The following is an 18,788-nucleotide window of genomic DNA, read 5'->3' on the forward strand; positions in this document are numbered from 1 at the left end:
AAGACGACAGCTGTATTGTTGTCAGAAGACACAAAGAAATGTGTGGTCACCATTTGCTGAACATAGAAAGGGAGGCAAGAGAGGTTTCAAAGTAAAATTGCGCCAACCTCAAAGTTAAACCTCCTGCAGCCAGAAGGACTAAGTAAACAAGGCTACATTATCTTTATGCATCTGACACTCTTCTACATCCTTCACCAGGCTGGTGGTTCTCTGAAGGGCCGCTTGCAACAGTGCGGGACTAGTATGAACTTACAGAACTCTTACTCGTAAGCTTACAGAACTCTTACTTGCTTCTTAAAGCACACCAAATTCACATTTGGGGCCATCTTCTTGTGACTGGTAGTAAGCATAGCAGCTTATTAACCATTGCACTCCATGATCTTAAAGGTCTTTTCCTACCTAACCAATTCTGTGATACTATGACTTTAAAGCCGTTAAACACATTTCAGTTTCCAGGGCTCCTCAAAAGGCAGAGACTCCACACAGGGTCTCCCACAAGCGTTGATTTCGGGGGCCGTGGCCAGGATCTCCGCTTCTGTCCGAGCCGCCAGCGCCGGTTCCCGGCTCGGGTCCCGACGGTGCGCTCCCTCCCGGTGCACCCCCGGCGCGCTCGGCTGTCCCCCGCCGCGGCCCCCGCCCGCCTCCGTGGGGGGAGCCCCGGCCAATGGCCCGCCGCCTGCCGCCGGCCGTGCCCGGCCCCGGGGCCGCCCCCGTTAAACGGCGGGGCCCGGCGTGGAGCCCCGGCCGTCCCTCGCCGCCCTGCCCGGCCCGCGGCCGCCATGGGGTGCGAGAGCGGCGCCGCGCTGCTGCTGCTGCCGCTCGCCCTGCAGCTGTGCCCGGCCCGCGCCGCCGCGCCCGCACCCCGAGGTAAGGACCCCGCGCCCGCGGATGGAGCGAGCTCTCCTGTGCCCTCTTCCTTTGGGAAGGCTTGCCCTGCCCTCCGCCGAGAGCCCTGCCTGGCAGCGAGGGGGAGCGCCTCTGCAGGTGCTAGAGAAGCCGGGGCCGTGGCGGGCAGCGGGAGCCGCCGCCGCCCGTCGAGGCGCGGAGCAGCCCCGCTCCCCTAGCGGGACTAGCGGTGGGCACCGGAGGGGATGGCGATGTCGCCGCTGTCAGCCGCCCCCGTGCAGCCCGCAAGAAGCGTTTTTGTAGGTGTGCTGGTAGGTGCGTGGAGCATCTGAATAGCCCTTCTTCGGCTGCAAGTTCTCCTAAACGAGAAGTGAATTTCTAAGCCGTGAAAACTCTTTGGGGAAGCTCTTCTACATAGTAGAGTTCATAGAAAAACTCGTGCTTCTAAAACCAGGATTGCCCTGGCAATATTTTGCACGTATTAGTTCCGGAGCTGCTGTATTTTGGAGCTCGAGTTAGGTGGGTGGGTATCGCTCTGCGGTAGCAGCCTGTGACTGGGACCAGCACGGCTGCCGAGCGCAGCAGTTAGCGCAACTTCGTGCTGCTCCAAGAGCCTTAAAGCTGCTTGTGATTTTTGCTACATTTTTAAGCCCCTCCACTGCCTTACCGAATGATTTTTGACACTTCAATCCGTTATTACTTAAGCAGATCTAAAAGACAGCCAATCAAAACAAAACAATACAGATCATTTCCAAAAGCCTTTGTTGAAGACCTTTACCATGTGAAAACATTTCAGAGAGTAGTTATGATGATAAATTGCGTATTACCAAATTAAAACAAACAAACAAACAAAAAAACCAACCAACCAACAACAACAAAAAAACCCCCCGAAAACTCGTCTTCTAACTTGTCAGGGGTGGTGGCCGATGAAAAACTGCACTCTCAACAAGAGATGCTTCCAGCTTGTTGTGGTAGGGGGGGGGTTAGGATTTCACTCCAGGTGTCTGAGCCATTAATAATTACCTTGAAAAATGCTGAACGGGAAGGGAGCAGTGTTTGCATCTACAGTTGTGATTAGGTGTGACCAGAAAACAGCCTTGGAAGGTCTTAAAAAGCTGGTGTGATATGGCAAGAGAGAGGAAAGAAGGTGTGTTTTAAGTTCCATGCTCTCCTGTGTCACTAATTTCACTCCTCCATACCTCCTCACCCTAGCACTTCCCGTCATGTCTTCTAGCTCTCATCTGAAGAGCTGGCCTTGATGGGTTTGGGCAGATTTCCAAAGTGTGGTTTGCCACTGTCTCACCATGTAGCTCATCCCTTGTTAGCATTTGGCTAGGAGGGTGAGCAACTCTATTCTAAGAACCACAGAAGAAAAGTGGAGGAGAGAATTCCTGGTCTGTCCCACAAGCAGGCTCAGTTTAGCCCAGTGGGTATGCACACTTGTGCTTGAAGGCATAGAGACGTGTTGGAGTTTTCAGTCCATTGCATGGATTAAAACCAGCTGCTTGTGCCTTTCAGCTTTGGCAGTCCTATTCTGTACATTTGCTTTCAAGTCTGCCTTTCCATGCAGAGGAACAAAGAGATGAGGTTCTTCAGAAAAGGAAATGTGAAATCTTTGAGGATCTTTTTCTCCTGCTCCCCCCAAACAAATAAATTTCTCTGTAATGGCCAAGAGCTGTCTCTCTTTGCCAGCTCTGCTAAAGATGTAAAATGAATTTTCATAACCCCCTTATTCTTCTGCTAGCTGCGCTTGCTAGCATGTGTGTGAGCTGTGCTTAAGGATGGATCTGATCGTGTGGTACATCCACATGCTTGTCAGTGAAGATAGCCCAGGAAAGAGTTTGATAAAATGGTGCTGAAGGATCTGGCTAAGGCACTGTGTGTTGTGGAACACAACTGCCAAACCCATTTGAGTATTAATTTAAATATGCAAATTACAAAAATATCAGTAAAGGTTTTCTATGATGTTAGATGTTTCACAGTGTTTAGTCATTACTTTTGTAATATTTTAAGTGACTCTAGCATAGATTAATAAGTATCACAGGAATTGATAGAAATTCAGCCAATAGACCTAGAACTGAACTAATTGTATAGCTATATTTCATGCTCTCGAAGTCTTTGGTATTGTATTGCATTGCTCCAGCTGAGGAAACACAGCTGTATTTCATGAATGGCTATTCCTTGTTAAATGCAGTTGTACAGAGTACTGAGTTGCGTTTCAGTCTCTCTCATGGGCAGTTGCTTTGCTCTCTCTGCACTAAATGTGATTAAGTACTCAGCCTTTTCCTTCTGCATTCCATCTCACTGGTTTCAGTGGAAGTAAGGGTTGTCCTGGGATGCTGTAAATCTGAACTGAATGAAAGAGAAATATTTTGTCCAGGTCCACCTTACATATATGTTTCTTAGTTGTTTGGCGGTAGTATTACTAGTATATGCAAATCAAGGGCCTGATATTTTTTTGCAGTGCGTTCTGAAGATTCTCTGTAGAGTCATGAGATCCTCAGACCCAATACAAATGTAAACTTCAGAGATTATTTCAATGACTCTGTGAAATGAAGAGAACAAGGTCTTCATTTTTTTCTCTTTTTTTTGGAAATAATACTAGTGTCTAAATGAATGGAGACTCAGGATGAGTGATGGGAGCAGCATGAACCCACAGTATAAGGGAACAGGGTTTCCCACATATTTGTGGGAAGGTCTGCATGCCCATCTTTGAGTGCTCTTCAGTCTTTCCCTGTGTGTAGTGTATGGATACGCTGGAATGGTAGGATAACCTCATCACCCTACAGACAACAGCAGCTTTGGGGCTGTGCTGCATAGACAAGACTCTTCTGCAGAGGTTCACCTGTGTTTTTCAGCCTGGGAAACTAAACTTATCAGTACAACCATGGGCTTGAATCAAGCTAAGACACAATGTGCTGTCACGTGCCTTTGCCGTCTGCCTGGCGTTACGGCTCTTCTCTGGTGACAGCTCTAGAGTAGTGTTCTGCTGTGGGAGAAAAATATGGCCCAGCTGTGGTAGGCCTATGGAGTGTCAGTGGTATACAGTGGCTCAGTGTGCTCTTACCTTCAAATAACCCTTGTGCGAAATCATTTATCTGCCGGGGTATAATAAATATACTGCTTTAATTGCAGAGGGTTGGAATAGGAGATAATCAAGAAACCTAACAGAAGAGTTTATTGAGTTTGGAGAAGTTGTGGATTTAGGGACATTGTGGAAAACCCCAGTTTGTTGTTTCAGTGCCATAAGGGTCATAGGTGACACACACATATATATATATGTATGTATATGTATGTATGTATGTAAGTATGTATGTATGTATGTATGTAAAATCATAAACTCTTTGCTGATGCATTGTGGAAAAACTAAAATAAAAATTTGAAACAGCTTTCACTATGCCTTCAGGGTTTATTGGCTTTATTTTGTTTTGCTGTGTTTTGTCAGGCCTGTATTTCTTTGTTCTCTGTGCCAGAAGGAAAAGATGAGTCTTATTTGTATAATATATATTCTGAAAAGCCAGTGAAGTGAGAAGAAGGTTGTGAACATCATATTGCTTACGTGGCTTTTTGTCATTTCAATTGACGCCCTGCAAATGTTATCAAAGGATGAGCACTCTGGAAATCTGTCTGAAAATTTTAATGCTGAATCCTTCTCTAATTGATATGTGAACACATACATCTGAATTTTTGAAAGCAGAAATAGATTAAAAAGCTTTCTGTTGAGGTGACTACTCAGAAGATAAGAACTTTTGAGACCTACCAAAAAGTATTAGAGTACCTCAATTTGAAGCCTAGGTATTTCTGCGTTAGTAACTTATCAATAGTGCCTTTGAAAAAGAAAAGTTGCTAAAATAGTATCAGTTGTATATTATCAACAACAAATTATAAATATTTTGATAGAATCATAGAATAGTTGTAGCTGGCAGGAATCATCTAGTCCAAACTTGCTCCATGTGTGGGGACATGTTTCACTAGACCAGATTGCTTGAGATATCCCTTCTAGCACTAGGGATTTGGACTTCATGGTCTTTACAGATGATCATCATATTGATACATATATTTTTTATTATTTTGGGTAGGAAGAGTGTACAGTTTCCAATATATGGCTTCAAATCACATTCTTCTTTGGTCATTATCATATTTAATTTGCTGTTGAAATTTTCTCTTTTCTCCCCCCCAGTTTTCGATCTTCTTCCTTATTCCAACAAGCGTGTAGTACTGAACTTCTTGCAACAAGCATTTGGGGATCCTATGCTGAATGAAGTGTACTTGCTCTCAACATTCAAATTACAGCCAAAGAGCACGGCCACTGTTTTTGGCCTATATTCATCAGCTGACAACAGCAAGTATTTTGAATTTACAGTAATGGGACGGATGAGTAAAGGTGAGTTGTTTGGAATGCCTATGGTAGATCTGGTATTGGATCCATAGTTACTGGTGTGTGACAGATGAAAGTTGACAACTGTGTGATTAACCTTTGTGCTTGAGTCATTCCTGTTGCATGCTGTCACTTTTCACATCCCCTCTCACTCCTTCATCTCTTTGCTTCATCTCCTTGATGCTGCTCTCTCCTGGCCAGGGGAAGCTGACCTGACAATCAGCTGGTATCTCGGCTGTGGTGCTTCCTCTGAGAAATGCTGAGAAAGGAGGAAAAAACCATGGAGACATGGAGTATGGAGCAAGGAGTCAATTTGGTTTGGTCTCTCTCTCTCTCTCTCTCTCTCTCTTTTTTTTTTTTTTTTTTTTTTTTTTCCCTTAGGGACAATCACTGGTTCTTATTACTCAGGAATGCGAAGGACACATGCACATGCTGCCTCATGCATATGAAAGGCAGGTTCTTGTTCAGCTGACCCTGGAGGTTAGATGTGACTATGCAAGACAAATATTCCTGGTGCTTACAAGATCTGTTCGGTGAAATAAAGTGCTTGTTCTTTATTTACTAGAATTAGGTCGTCAGGAGTCAGAGTAGGAACTGCAGCAGTTTTAGGAATAGTTTCATTGATCTATAAACCAGATCTAGGATATACTAAAATTTTAAGGTTCAGTAAAAATTGTTGATTTATGTAATATTTGTTGCTGCATTGACTTCACTACTGCTGTAGTAATTTCCTACTGATTAATTAGCTGAATCAGATATACTGTGAAATTCCACTTTGAATTTTCAGTTTATACATAGGGAAATTTTTCAATATGCTGCAAAATAAGAAAAGCATACCTTTTCATTACACATTGTAGGCGAATGAGTTAGATAAAACATTGGTAGTTTTATCAGGTCTGCCAAAATCCTTCTGAGGTAAGGGAGTAAGAGCTGTATGTGTTGGCAATGAGTAATACATGGTCATGCAGCCTAATTAAAAGTGTCATACAATTCCTAACGCCGACTTACTTAATTACTAAATAAATGATAGATTACACACACTTTCATATATGCACAATTATATGTGTAGATGTTGTACATATATATAGGAACACATATGTATACACACAAATGTGTTTATATACATACAAGTTTGAACATATCAAACTCTGATTTTCAAAAATATCTGCATGCCTGATGGTTTCTGACAGTCTCTTAAGACTGTTAAAGTGTTTCTGGTAGAAGGCTACACGGTTTCTTTTGGTTTTGTCCTCCCTAAGTTGGTGTTTGAGAAGCATCTGTGTGACAGGACAAGCACAGTAGTGGCATATGTGTAGGCAGCATGAAGCAACTTGTCCTGTTGGTGACCAGTGTTGAGTAGGTGGGGGACATCTGTAACCTATCTGATGTAAAGGATTGACTGTCGGATTGATGCAAAGGATTGGCCAAGGAGAGGGAGGCTTTTTGCAGCAGGACTGCTCATTGCATCTCTTTGCCTCCTAATTACTTTAGAGCGCCTTGTTCAAGGCATATGGCAGTGAGCAGCAAGTGGTAGGCAGTGTTTTCACATGTGATTTCTCTCAAGTGTTAGGGATCCCACATGGCTACTTCATACAGTAAGTTAAACTGCATCCAGGAGATTGCCATGTCAGCAGCAAGCATGGAGTGTGAGAGTGGTGTATGATCCTCTCAAGACTGAACATCTTCACTTAAGTGGTGAACCAATGTTGGCATCTCAGTAAAATGCAGGGTCTTAATATCTGTGGTTTTGAAAGAATGAATAGCACATTCTCTGCATGGTGTTTCTAGTTATGCATCCAAATCTGATCTAAGGACCTCAAAGCAGGCCTTAGTTATACTTTAAAATGTCACATTTAAGAGTTTTTGTTCCCAATGGCTGCCTCATAGTATGGTTTTATTGTGGTATAACTGATAGTAACGTGTTTATAACTTGTAAATGTTTTCAAAAGTACAGGTCTAAATTACTGGGTTAACAGCTAAACTTAAGGTAGGCAATTGTGCCTTTCAGAGACAGATGGTGTCCATGGATTTCTTATCCTTTTAAGATTATTCCTTTATGGACCAAACAGCAGTTTAAGCATAGAAGTGTGGCAGTTAAACAATTCTGTGAAGCAGCTCCTCTTTCCATTGAAAATCTGTTTCTTAAGCAGTTTATGTGACACTCTCGTGAATATCTGTAAAATATTCAAGCAGCAAACATACTGCAGGGGCTTGGATGAGTTAAATCTTAGAGGTGGAGACTGTGATCCAAGAATAATCTCTCCTCAAAAGCCTACTGTAGTTTACCAAATGAATACGTGGTTTTGGCTGAGGAAAGAATACTTGATCCTCCTTCCAAGCCTGATTGCTCCTTGTCCTGAAACCGTTCTGGCAGGGTCTGCTCCATCTCCTATTTCTCTAGGCTACTGTTGTGTTTGGTCACTCTGAATGCAGGGCACAGATCCAAAGACCTTGCTTTATATGACTAGGCATGCATAATATTCACAAAAATAAAATGCCTGCAATGTACTCTGTCTTGCTGTTTCTTTGAGTTTGCCAAGAAATGCTACCTTTTAGTGAGTTGCTGGTGACCTCATGCACCTTTGTGGAAATCTCAGCTTTGGCAGTGTTTTGACATAGACAGTAGTGAAAATATTCCTGATATTGATCACAGCTTCTGAGGCTCTAGTACTAGTGTAGACCTCAAAGATGGAGACATGCCCTGCCCCATTCATGCTGGTGTAAATAGTTTTTGGGGATTTTTTTAATCATTAGACTGAGGAATTAGAAAAATTTTAGGGAATATGTGCACAGTAAGTTGGGAGGTCACCAGCAAACAGGTACCATGGCATCAAAGCAATTATATTAGTGTTTCATGGAAAGATGGGAAGGCAGTTTGTTAAATGAATACAAATGGATGGTTTCAGTAAGTAGCTGTTATTAGGTCCAAAGCTAGTAAGAACTTTTACCTCCACTATGCCCACAGTTTTTAGTTGACTTAGTGTCAGACCATTTGTGAGCTTCTCACTTGATGCAACTGTGGCACCCATCTGTGAATTTCAGACTTTAGCAAGAGCCAGCATGTAAATATTTAGATGTCTGGTGCCTGTGCAGCTTGATTCCTCATGCACATAACTGTTACAATCAGGAAATAAGTGACTGTTGGCTGGTGATCCGTAGGATCTTTGAAATAAGATCTGTCTGAAATTGCAGAGTAGTTCAGATTCAGATGCATTCAGCTCATTGCTTCTGCAGATAAGCAGTTGGAGAGTCAGGGAGGGATTTTGTGGAGAGAACTAGCTAGCTGATCTTAGAGATCTGGCTCACAGATTCTAGCTTACTGATCCAATTTCCTTAGGAAAGAGACTTTTTTCCAATATTACTCAGCAGATATTTATTGTATTTGTCTGTTGTTGTGGGGTGTGGGTTTTTTGTGTTTGTTTGTTGGTTGGTTTGGTTGCGGTGTTTTGTTTGGGGTTTTTTTGTTTTTGTTTTTGTTTTTGTTTTGTTTTTTTTTTTTAATGGTACATTTTACTTAATGAAATGAGAATTTTTATCGTGTAGGCCAGTCACTAATGCTTTTAAAAAGAGCTGAGAGAAGGTTTAGTCATCTCTAGGAGTGGACTATGCTTTTTCTGCATTATACTTCAGTTTTACTGAATGTTTGATATAGATAAGTGCAGGTTATTGGTTTGGAAACATGCTTGCTTTGGTTTTTAATTATGCATTTGGATACACTCTTAGCACCACTGTATGCTGTATGCATCACTGAAATTGATTTTGTGGTTGTACTCTTCTGCTACAGATTATTTCTGGGTCTGTCAGATATGTATGTAACAAAGTGCTGACTGCAGGCTGCCTGCTACACCCTGTAACTTTACCCCTTGCCTTTTAGCACATTATGGCCTGTAAAGTGACTTTGGTTAAGCCATTTAGAGAGGCCTGGACAACGCAGAGGAAGACTCAGCGCAGGCAGCAGCGCTTCACAGATAGGGACTCAGGCAAGCAGCCTGCTAGTGTTGCTTTGAGAGTCAGTGTAACATTTATTATTACCATTGTGTCTGCATATGGGATGCATTTACAAAAGCAGACGTGGAAAAATACCAGAGCAATTGCAGATTTCCACAGGATGTTCCTTGATCAGCCTTGGGCTATCTGCTACCCTCTGATAGTCCTTCTGTGTATTTTTGTCCTAGCGGTGCTGCGCTATCTGAAGAGTGATGGGAGGCTGAATTCCGTGATCTTTAGCAACATCCAGCTGGCTGATGGGAAACCCCACGCTGTCATCTTGTGGCTGAGTGGCCTGCAGCAGGGATTGAGCACGATAGAGTTGTATCTGGACTGCCTGCAAGTAGGTGCCATTGAGGACTTGCCAAAACCATTTTCAGCACTGTCTCAGAAGGTGGTGGCAGCTGAGTTGCGCACTCTCCAGGAGAAGAAGCCACAGGTGAGCATGGAAACTGGGAACTGGCTGAAGACTTAGAGGGATCACCAGTGAACCTCTGGATCACTGAATTCAAATCTCAGTCCTCACAGCAGCCAAGCTCTGTAAAGTAATACTTCAATAATAATAATGATAATGATAATAATAATAAGTTGTGAAATAAATAAATAGAAGCTCCCTATGGAACAGATTAAATCTTAGGTCACATGAACCCTATAATAATTATGCTATTTGTTTTAAATACAATTTTTAGCTTTTTTAATAAAATAAAAAAAACCCCTACTGCCTCCTTCACTTCAATCTAGTTGTTTTTTTTGCGGAGTGGACTTTTTGTAAGGACTTAGCTAATGCAGTAAGGGCAGCTTTTCACTGGCTTCTTACAGCTGTTCTGTATGAGCAGTGCTTGTCTGTGTGTGTGGCTTTTCTCTTCATGATATGCCAAGAGACTAAAAAAGATGAAACAAAGAGGGGACACTTTTGGTGCCAGAGTGAAACCCTCATCTGTTTGACTGCAATAGCTTTTCATTCTCCGTCTACCAAGAAGCAGTTGATAAAGCTTCCTGTCATCTCCCTATCAGCAGTCTGAGATAAACAGTGTCTTCCACAGCATCTTCCATCATCATTAATCAAAAATACCTATTAGAAGGTGCAAGGGCATTCTGCCCCCAAGGTTGCCCACTTACTTTGTTTCATTGCAGTCTTGAAAGCGAGCCTGTTTTTATGGAGAATGACTGAGGTGCCCGTGTTCCTGACATGAATATATGTACCTGTTTGAGAGCAGAGAAAAAAAAGACTGCTTTGGATGCAGTTAAAAAAACCCCGAACATATGCCACAGAAATGTGTGAACTTCTTAGTATGTGAGATCATATGAATTCAAAAAATAAAAAAGAAAATTTGAAATAAAATGACAGCTATGTGAAAATCTGTAGGGCAAAGATTGGAGATTTTATACAGTTGAAATGATGATGGATGATCCTGAAGGGAATGGTGTAGGACATGGATTCCCTCTCTTAAAAAAATAATTTATTTTGTCTGATATTTCATATTTTTCCCATTGTTGTACTAGAATTGTGAGCTCTGTTTTTCTTGTGAGCCCAGGATACACTAGATGAGCTAAAGCTGGTAACTGGAGGAACCCTTGCTGAAGTGGGAAACCTGCAGGATTGTTTTCTTCAACAAATTGAGCCTGTACCTCAGTACACTGGTAAGGCCTGCAACTGGGAGTTAAAATTATTTCTAATGATACCAAGTGCAAGGAAGCTAATGTGATGAATACTGAAAATGTGAAGAAGACTATAGTCAAGTAATAACAATTACATGACTAAATTAAAGCTATGACATTTTCCTGTAAATGTTTTAGAAATAGCTCAGTTTGGAGAGAAAACTCTTGCTGGTGATAAAGCAATGAATTGTTGCTTTAGTGAAAGACAAGCCTGTAATGATTGAAAGGGTTTTTTTTAGCCTAATTTGGAAGGAAATTTTTGTGATGATGATCTGTTTGTGTCAGCTTAATAATATTTTAGGTATTCAAATTGCAAACAATTGCACATGGAAGGTAGTGCTAAATAGGGCACATTGCTACAGGCTGTATGAAAGGAGGATGGAGTAGCAAGAGCTACTCATGTACATATCCACACAGATAGTATTCATCTCTTGGTGAGCACTGGACTGTCACCAAGAAGGAGCAAGGTGTGATGAAGCTCGCAGGATACTGGAGAAAATGTTTGTGCTGTGGCTGCAGAGCCTGTATGTCTATGTGGGAAAAGCCATTGCAGAGCAGCCACTACTCCTGCCACAGTTTAAATGAGGATTTTGTCGCCTGCTGAAGGGGACATTGATTTAAAAACAATTCCTTTTCTGCCTGTGCTGAGCATTGTGGAGACTGAGCTGGGAAGAGGGAGGAAGAGAAGGAGCTGAGGCTACTGGGATCCTTGCAGGGCTTCAGGGGCTCAGTGTAATCCCCTGCGTTAGATGAGTGTGCTTCCTAACCTCTGGACACAGAAAACCTCTGCTAGACTGTCCCATCTGTAGTCATTTGAGTCCCTGTCCATCTGTCTTTCTGCAGAGAGTGTGAGGGGGAAGAATGGGTTCACGCTGTGCATGCAATATGTTATTACATGACAACCACAGGAAGGAGACTCACTTCAAGGTTTGAAATAGGATCTGTGATATCTTCTCTCTCTCATACCTTTCCTGTCCCCCCTGCCAAACCCAACCATGCAGCATTGCTAGTTTTGATAAGAACAGAGACAAGATGCAGAAATTTTATGAGAGCATCAGGGGTATGTCACATGACTGTAGGCATCAGTGGTGTGCAGTGGTAACAAAATCTGGTCTACCTTTTAGCTATGTAGATACTTAATTCCAGATAATTCTATTTCTTTGCTTCTTAACATATATACACTTAGAGTAAAAAAATGAATTTTGTCCTCAAAGCGTTCTCTTTGAAACTAAATCAACAGGCATTTGAACATGGAACTGAAGGGTAATTCAGTGTTTGCTTCTGCAAAAACTGGCATATGGCAAGTTTCCAAATTACAAACTTGCAGCTTTCTAATTTGTAAATTTTTGCTTACTAATCAATAATACAAATGGTAATATACAGACAGATACTCTCTCTTTGTGGCTGCCCTCACCTGGCTTAGACTCTCGAATTGCTTTTAACTTTCAAGTGGAATTAGTAATAATAATAATAATAATAATAATAATAATAATAATAATAATAATAATAACAATAATCATAATAAACAACTACTCATATAAATACATTCAATGTCTACATAATCAAATCCACCGAAAGAAAAGGTGAGTGTTCCAAGAGCAATTTTAATTTGTCTGCCTTGTACTTTGCATATGCTTCATGATGCCCTTCTGTGGCAATAATCAGATAACAACAATTTTGCCTACTGCCAGGAAAAGCTGGAATGCAAATGCTCATCTATATAGGGTAGTGAGACCTAATATCTTGGTAAAAACATATGCTTTTATATTAATTGGAAAATCCTTGGGAGTGCTTTGGACCTGAATAACTACATGGCTTTGACTGTGTGCCTGGTTGTTGCTCATTGCTTTGGCAGCTGCGTTCCCTCCATGTTCAGTCCGTGAGGCTGAGACACCTAAGCAGTGGGATGAGATTATCATGATCAGACACACACTGAAGATGTGTATTTGGACTTTTGTGTTTGGGCAGGAGAATAGAATGCAAGGTACACTGGGTTTGGTAGATGAGATTAGTACACTGCATGTGATGATCATCACAACAACATCCCTGTCACAAGGACTCTTTGGAGGTTGTCTAGTTCACGCAGGGTACCTGAACCTGACAAAGTATTAAAAAAAATAGCTATGTTGCAGCAGACCAAAGGTTCTTTTAACCAAGTTGCTGTTAGATACAGTATGTCAATATAGATGCACGGGCAAGAGCATAATGGAATGGAGTCTTAGTGTGGCTTTCTCTGAATGCTTCACTGTTCTCCACTCCATGGTGTTCAGAGCTCCTGACTCAGAGGTGATGTCTTTGTGGTTTGTACTCAATATATGTTTTTGTCCAGGAATCTGTCCTGTCAGTTTTAATGCATGGTCAAGAATGTTTCCTGGCAAGAAATTTATCACATGTCTGACGAATATTTCCTTCTGTTTACTTGGAACCTGCCTCTTCCTAATTCCACATGCAACTTGTATGTACAGCTAATTTGATGAAAGATTATAGGCTGTTCAGAAACATTTTTTTCTTGTCAGCCATCATCGATTCTATAATCATGGTTCGCTCTCTGGATAAGAAACTACCATCTTCCAGAGTTCAAGAAGCTAGACAATGTTCTCATGCACATGTTGTGATTCTTGGGATTGTCCCATGTGAGGCCAGGATTTGACCCGATAATCCTTGTGAGTCCCTTCCAACTCAGGCTATTCTTTTATTCTGTGGGTATCATTCTCTTGGATTGACAAGTCAGGATTTGAATAGCAAGCGTGTTGCTTGATCCAGAGAGCTGTTGTTCCCAAGAGAGGCGGAAGCAATAGCTATGCGGTGTTTCCCTGCAGCTGGTGTTTGTGCATGCCTGGGCCAATTGGCTGTGCAATGAAGCTGGTTGCCTGCTCGAAATCCAGGGCCCTGTAGTTGAACAGTTTGCCTAGGGAAGCTATGGATGCCCCATCAGGAAATGCTGAAGGCCAGGCTAGATGAAATTTTGAGCATTCTGGTCTAGTGAAACATGTCCCTGCCATGGCAAGGAGGTTGGACTAGGTGATCTTCAAAGCTCTCTTTCAATCCAAAATTCTGTGATTCTATACTGCAACATGCTGGTAAGAGAAAGGTGGGGACTTGAGTTACCTATAGGTCAGTTATACTTCAGAGCAGTCTCTGAACTTAGTTATTACTGTGAAGGCCATTCTGTTAACCATATTGTTAATGACTGAAGAATGTAGAGCTGTGGTGTAGCTGAACTGAGGGGTTGCCTTATTAGGTATTAGGGGTGTTCTTAGTTCAAACAGGAGGGGGAGATGTTGGAGTCCATGGCATTCCTTTCGTTGCCCTGGAAAGTCAGAGACCTGGACAGAGAGGTCTGGGACCCCAGCCCAGAGCCCAGAGCTAAGAGAGAGACACTGGATTTTATTTCAGTCCATGGGAGAGGCTTCTTGCACTGCAAGAAGCATTGCAGACCACAAAAATGTGAAAAATAGTAGTTTAGTATATCACAGAGTAAAAAAACAGTGGGTTTAGGATTTTTAGCATTGAAGTGAATGGGGCAAGATGGAGAATTTAGGGCGTTGTCTCCTTCTTCTTCCTTCTTGTTCCCTCACTCCATTTCTGCAGTGACGTTGGCACAAAGTAGGTAGTGAAGATTAGGTCAGAGTAAAAATGACCTTTTTAGTAATAGTGATAGACATTGGTAATAAATAGTAAATAAAGAATATGTAGCAATTAGTATAAAAGATAAGGACAGCCCAGAGACAGGAGGAGTCACCAGATGTCCGAGCCGCAGCAAACATCTTTCGGACACTGAGAAAATTGTAAGATAAGAACTAATAAACAAAGCATGTAACCTTGAAGACTCCGTCTTTTCCTGCGTTTGGCACAGAGCTTTGCAGAGGGCCAGGACTCTAAAACCACCTGAATGCCGGGGAATTTAAACTCCCACAAAAGGAGCCCCTGACAACTGCCGTCCCTGAGTGGGCAGAAACAAGAGGCTACACGGAAGGGCCAGAAAACTGTATAGCTTCAGGCTGGTAACTTTTCGTTTATCTGCTTTCTCCTGGATTCACTATATTATGGACTGACAGTTTCCTTAAAGGCCTCTGAGTATTTATCTCTAAACACTGGTTATTCTGCTGCAAGTGGGGCCTGCTGTTGGAATTCCTTTTAATGGAAGAGAAAAAACAAAACAAAACAAAACAAACCCAGGTGTATTCCGCTTTTTCTACTCTGCTGTCTAAATTTACACACATGTAGTTCATGACAGTTTAACCTGTTTAGTCCACCTTAATGTTCAGCAGTCTGCAAAACTTAACTACAGAATAGATTTGGTTTTGATTTAGGTGCTAGCCAACAAACACCATCTGAAGCTTTGAGAATTTTTTGCAGATTTTAATCAATAATGCCTAAATAAGTCTTTGTTTTAAAAACAAGAAAAGACCCCAACATCTGGCCTGACAGCCTGTGTGCCAGGTTCCACTATGGGATTCTGAAATACCCGTGATATTATGTCCTGCTGTTGTCACCCAAATAGAAATATGGCAAGGCTAGGACTAGAACAGAGGCAGGCTCTGGAACAGGTGACTCGTAAAGCTTTTTCAGTATTTTGATGAGAAAATAGGAAGTGAAGAAACCATAGTATGTGAGGAGTTGGGCAGTTCCCACTAGAATGTTTGGAAACAGTTAGACATGCTTTGAAGAACAAAACAATGAGGTAAACATTAAGAGAAGCATTTTTCATATAAGCTTTCAGTACTCACAAAAATAACATGTGAATAAACCTCCCTGAAGCTATCAGGCATAATATCAAAATATCCTGCCTGCCTAGACTGTGGAAGAGCATGTATCTGTGAAGTTTGTTTTTAGATACAGACTTAGAGAAATAAACAAATATCTTCTGCTTGAGAGGTACAAATTCAGAAGTAAGTTGGAAACAGAAGCAACTGTAAGCTGCTGTGCTAAACATGCTCTCTGCTTCTTCTCTGTCACTGGCTCAAAAACAGTGTTTCATCCAAGAGATTAAAATCTCCTGTGGAGATCTTGGGCTCGATCTGGTCCTTCTCTTAGATTACAGATGTAATTTTTGGTCTTGTCTTAAAGGTCTTTAATTTGTTACTTAGTATTGAGGACTGACTTTTGGTCTGAGTTCATAGTGCGTTGAGTAGATGTTTTGTGAGTCCATACAATTCTGCACCTGTCAGAAGCAAATGCAGCCATGAAACTGGTGTACAATGTGATGAACTGCCTTTGAGAAGAAAAGCCAGGTGATTACTGCGGTTACTAAAAACACTGTTTTGTCAGAGCAGGCACGGTTGATGTCTCCTCAGAGCTTCACAGTGAGCTTGCTTAGAAAGCTGGGTAACTTCACTTTGAAAAATATGTATGAATCAGTTGTGCTTACGACTGTGCTGTGCCAGCAGGACCAGGGAAGTAACCAAACCCCTGTACTCGGGATTGGTGAGCCACACCGAGGCCGCACCTCAAATCCTTGCTCAGTTTTGGGCCTCTCACTTTAAAACTGAGATCGAGGTGCTGAAGTGTGTCCAGTGAAGGGCAACAAGGCTAGTGAAAGGACTAGAAAATGTGTTGTATGGGGAACAGCTGAGGGAGCTGGTTTGTTCAGTCTCAAGAAGAGGAGGCTCAGGGGGACTTCATTGCTTTCTACAACCACCTGAAAGGAGGTTATAGCCAGGTGGGCACCATCTCTTGTGCTGTGCCTGCAGTAGGACAACACGAAATGGCCTTAAACTGAGACAGGGGAGGTTCAGCTTAGATATTAGAAATATTTTTTCATTATTAGAGTGGTCAGCCATTGAAATAGGTTGCCCAGGGAGATGGTGGAATTACCTGGAGGTGTTCAGGTGGTGTCTGGATCTGGTGCTAAGGTGATGGTTTAGTGGTTTAGGGGTCAGTAGCGTTGGGTAGATGGTTAGACTGCATAATCTTAAAGGTCTCTTCCAACATTGATGGTACTATGATTCTGATTCTATGACATGGAATGCACTCACACAGGGTGTCTTCCCATTGCATGCACATATGCTTCATGGCCTCACCTTGCCCTCCTGCCCCAAGCAGGTTATCACAAATACACAGTTCAGAAACCCTGAGGTTACTCTTATGGTTGCTGGTCTCGGGCCTGGGGGGGACCCAGAAGCCCTGGGGGTGTTAGTAGCCTAGGAGAGCCTTGACACTGAAGTAATGGTAGCATGATCGTGATCTTATTTTTCTCTCTGTGGAGAGTTTTCTACTTTGCCCATTTCTGTTCTATATGAGTTCAGTCCAGAAAAGCCTTGAGTTCATGAAAATCACACTATAAAATTTGAGATAAATGCTGTGTTTGCTCTGATGGTTTCTACAGGGCTTGCATAACAGTAGTGTCTGCCCTCTCTTTATCAGAAATTACCGTGACAAACAAAGAAGAGTTATGTTGTGCAGTCTTTTGCATTGCTGTTCCCCTGCAGGTGATTTTAATAGGCAGCTGATGGGTCAAATGATGCAGATGAACCAAATACTGGGAGACGTGAAAGACCTTCTTAGACAACAGGTACTATATAGAGGTTTTGGTGTGAAATATCCCAATTTTTACCCTTTGATAGAGTCAGCACAGACTTCAGGTAAGCAATAAATTCCTGTGTAAACATATTGTGTTGAAGGCATGACACAATCAAGAAGAAATAACGATATAGGTCCTGGTACCCTGCCTGTGCTTGCAAGGGAGGGTCATTGAATGCGAGAGTGTATGGGGCTTGCTTATTCAGATTCAGAAAATTTAGTGTCTGGTGAGGGAGTAGCCATCCTAGCCCACTATTAGATATTTGTGGGTCTGTTGCATGGAACTGAAATTGCGTTTGTTTCACTTGCTGGTGGATGTCAGAACTGGAATTGCTGTTGGCACATTACATTGGTCAAACAAGGACCTTTGGACCTTTAAAGGTCCTGTTGATGAAGGCTGAACCTAAGTACATCCATTAACCATATCCTTAATTTTATGGAGTACAAAGAACATCTCATTTAAGACTGATTACCTGTGTTGCATGGTTTGAATAGCATCTTGGAGTCTAATGGTTCTTCTCTCAGCAAACTGGAACTATCTGTACCTAAGTAATATTTATTTTCTATATTCTCAAGGTCAAAGAAACAACTTTTCTGAGAAATACCATAGCTGAGTGCCAAGCATGTGGTGAGTATTCTTGTTATTGCTGGTAATCTAGAAGAGATAGGAGACTTGTTTTAAAACTAAAATTGATCCTGTTAGATTTATGTGGTTTCTAAAGAGTACTTTTTAAAAAATACTGTGTCCAAAGTTCTAGTGGTATTTGTATTTGGACACAAGTTTAAAACAGTTTTTCATTAGAGAAAAAGCTTCCACAGACCCAACAATCACCTACTGGGGGAAAAAAATGCCACTAAACCAAGCAGTACCACTCAGGCTGTACTGTCAGTTCTCACTCTGCCACAAAGCTGGGCCACATGTTCCTGTGGAGGGAGACACTGTCTCCCAGCTATCTCGTGTACAGTCTTCCTAGAAGGACAAGGGAGGAATCATGTTCTGCTCTGGCTGGTATTATCAGTCTGAGGAAGATCCTATGTAGTCCGCCTGAAGTTTGTCTGATTCTGACTCGGCAGTCACTAGTTATCAGCAGTAAGACCCAAAAGGTGGTCTTCATCTTTTCTCTAAATGAAAAAAATGCATACATTTCCAAATGCTACTGCATGGCCCTCCTGCATCACGCACAACTGACAATCAGTACACAAGTGCAGTCAGTATAAAAACCATTATACTTCCTTACTGTGTGAGATAGAAGGTCTTAAACTCATCAGGCCTTTTAGTTGATTTCTTCTCCCAGTCTGTCAGCCTCATCTAAAATCAAGTGGAGCTCTAGGCAGGGTCACCTTTATGTGTAAGTGCCAAAGGAAGAGTCCAATTCCTACAGGCATTTGTACCAAG

At 42.1% G+C, this 18,788-nt stretch overlaps 1 protein-coding gene across 1 annotated transcript in view; it reads left to right on the forward strand.

Moving 5' to 3' along the window:
- Positions 1-779: 779 nt before the first annotated feature.
- Positions 780-18,788, forward strand: part of THBS4 (thrombospondin 4) — a 40,075-nt gene continuing 22,066 nt past the window's right edge. Inside the window, exons 1-6 of the mRNA XM_040089761.2 lie at positions 780-867; positions 5,027-5,230; positions 9,400-9,650; positions 10,747-10,852; positions 17,302-17,384; positions 17,969-18,020. Coding sequence (XP_039945695.2) covers positions 780-867; positions 5,027-5,230; positions 9,400-9,650; positions 10,747-10,852; positions 17,302-17,384; positions 17,969-18,020 — 784 coding nt within the window. The remainder of the gene's footprint in view (positions 868-5,026; positions 5,231-9,399; positions 9,651-10,746; positions 10,853-17,301; positions 17,385-17,968; positions 18,021-18,788) is intronic.

The sequence above is a fragment of the Hirundo rustica genome, chromosome Z, assembly GCF_015227805.2.
Source record: "Hirundo rustica isolate bHirRus1 chromosome Z, bHirRus1.pri.v3, whole genome shotgun sequence".
Classification (NCBI taxonomy): Eukaryota; Metazoa; Chordata; class Aves; order Passeriformes; family Hirundinidae; genus Hirundo; species Hirundo rustica.